We start from the raw sequence: 1,775 nt of genomic DNA, 5'->3' as shown, positions 1-1,775 counted from the left end.
TGTCCTCTGTCCCGTGTGGAGGGGCGTGTACACACACATGTCCTCCGTGTGGAGGGGCGTGTACACACGTGTCCTCTGTCCCGTGTGGAGGGGTGTGTACACACACGTGTCCTCTGTCCCGTGTGGAGGGGTGCGTACACACACATGTCCTCTGTCCCATGTGGAGGGGCAGGCATATGCATGTCTTCAGGACGCCTGTCTCAGGCACACGGGTTGTGGGGGCCGCTGGGGCTTCTCAGACCTTTTCTCCTGACTGTTGCTGCCGTTCTTTTCAGGGCATCTTTCACTTCCAGCTGGGCCGGGGTGAGCCCATGTTGCACACGCGCCTGCGTCCGCACTGCAAGGACTTCCTGGAGAAGATCGCCAAGCTGTACGAGCTGCACGTCTTCACCTTCGGCAGCCGGCTGTACGCACACACCATCGCAGGTCAGTGCTCCGCGGCCGGAGGGGCCGTGGGAACCGTGGGTTTCCGCACACACCATCGCAGGTCAGTCCGCCGCGGCCGGAGGGGCCGTGGGAACCGTGGGTTTCTTTCCTGTTTTCGGTGATGGTTTCTTAAAGATGAAGAAAGAAAAGCAGCTCCCATGCAACTCAGTTGTGGTCTTGGAGTTGGCCGTTGTGCAGGGGGTTGTGAGAGGTAAGGGAATTCTGCCACCGCGGCCGGCGGGTGGGGCTGCAGCCGCTCTGGCCGGGTGCAGTACTGGGTGGGCCAATTTGGGAGTTTGTCAGGACGACGTGGGCACGTAGAACCACCTTCTGTGAGATACTCTGACAGACACCTTCTTAATCAGTTCACAGGGACTTCAGGCCAGGCTACTTGTGTGTGCTCGTGCCGGGTGCTCTCACTATACACAGTGTGACCATCCCCTACCTGCACATGGGTACCCTTAGGATTTAGCGTTTGCTTCTGTCTCCCTGGGTGGTAGCGTGAGTTCCAGTCTGCACCAGCAGGATGAAGCAAGGGGACAGTGCCACAGGACGGTGACTGTCCCATGTGTATGACGCGAGGGAACAATGCCACAGGATGGTGACCGTCTGTCCCACGTGGACAAAGTGAGGGGACAATGACACGGGATGGTGACCATCTGTCCCACGTGGACGAAGCGAGGGGACGATGACATGGGACGGTGACCATCTGTTCCATGTGGACGAAGCAAGGGGACGACGCGGGACGGTGACCGTCTGTCCCACGTGGACGAAGCGAGGGGACAACGACGTGGGACGGTGACCGTCTGTCCCGCGTGGACAAAGCAAGGGGACGACGTGGGACGGTGACCGTCTGTCCCACGTGGACGTGGGCCCGAGTGGCAGTGTGGGCTCCTCTGTGCCGGCTCCAGAGGTTTAGATTGAGTGTTTTAAAATTCAAAGATCTTTCTGGATTGGTCTTAGTCTTTTGTTGTTGGTGGGGAAATGAATTTTGAATCCTCCTTTAATATTTAGTGCCTTTCTAGGAATTTTGATCATGACCTTTAATTCCTCTTGTAATTGAAATTCGAAACATTCACTTGTAACATTATGGCTGCTGCTGTATGGCTGCCTGAGATCGATGATGTGAAGACAAGTAATTATGCACAAGGGTGATACTGCTCACGTCCTCAAGTCAGTAAAGAAATAACCTGCTGGCCAGGCGCCATGGCTCACACCTGTAATCCCAGCACTTTGGGAGGCCGAGGCAGGCGGATCACGAGGTCAGGAGATTGAGACCATCCTGGCTAACACGGTGAAACCCCGTCTCTACTAAAAATACAAAAAATTAACCGGGCGTGGTGGCGGGC

General features: G+C 56.3%; 1 protein-coding gene across 1 annotated transcript in view; it reads left to right on the top strand.

The window, feature by feature from the left end:
• CTDP1 (CTD (carboxy-terminal domain, RNA polymerase II, polypeptide A) phosphatase, subunit 1) overlaps nucleotides 1-1,775 on the top strand; it is an 88,274-nt gene that overhangs the window by 32,077 nt on the left and 54,422 nt on the right. The window contains exon 6 of the mRNA XM_011975873.1: nucleotides 276-426. Coding sequence (XP_011831263.1) covers nucleotides 276-426 — 151 coding nt within the window. The remainder of the gene's footprint in view (nucleotides 1-275; nucleotides 427-1,775) is intronic.

The sequence above is a fragment of the Mandrillus leucophaeus genome, unplaced genomic scaffold, assembly GCF_000951045.1.
Source record: "Mandrillus leucophaeus isolate KB7577 unplaced genomic scaffold, Mleu.le_1.0 Scaffold16, whole genome shotgun sequence".
NCBI classification, from domain to species: domain Eukaryota; kingdom Metazoa; phylum Chordata; class Mammalia; order Primates; family Cercopithecidae; genus Mandrillus; species Mandrillus leucophaeus.
Note: the sequence above shows the minus strand (reverse complement) of the source record. Positions and strands in the feature narration are given on the sequence as shown.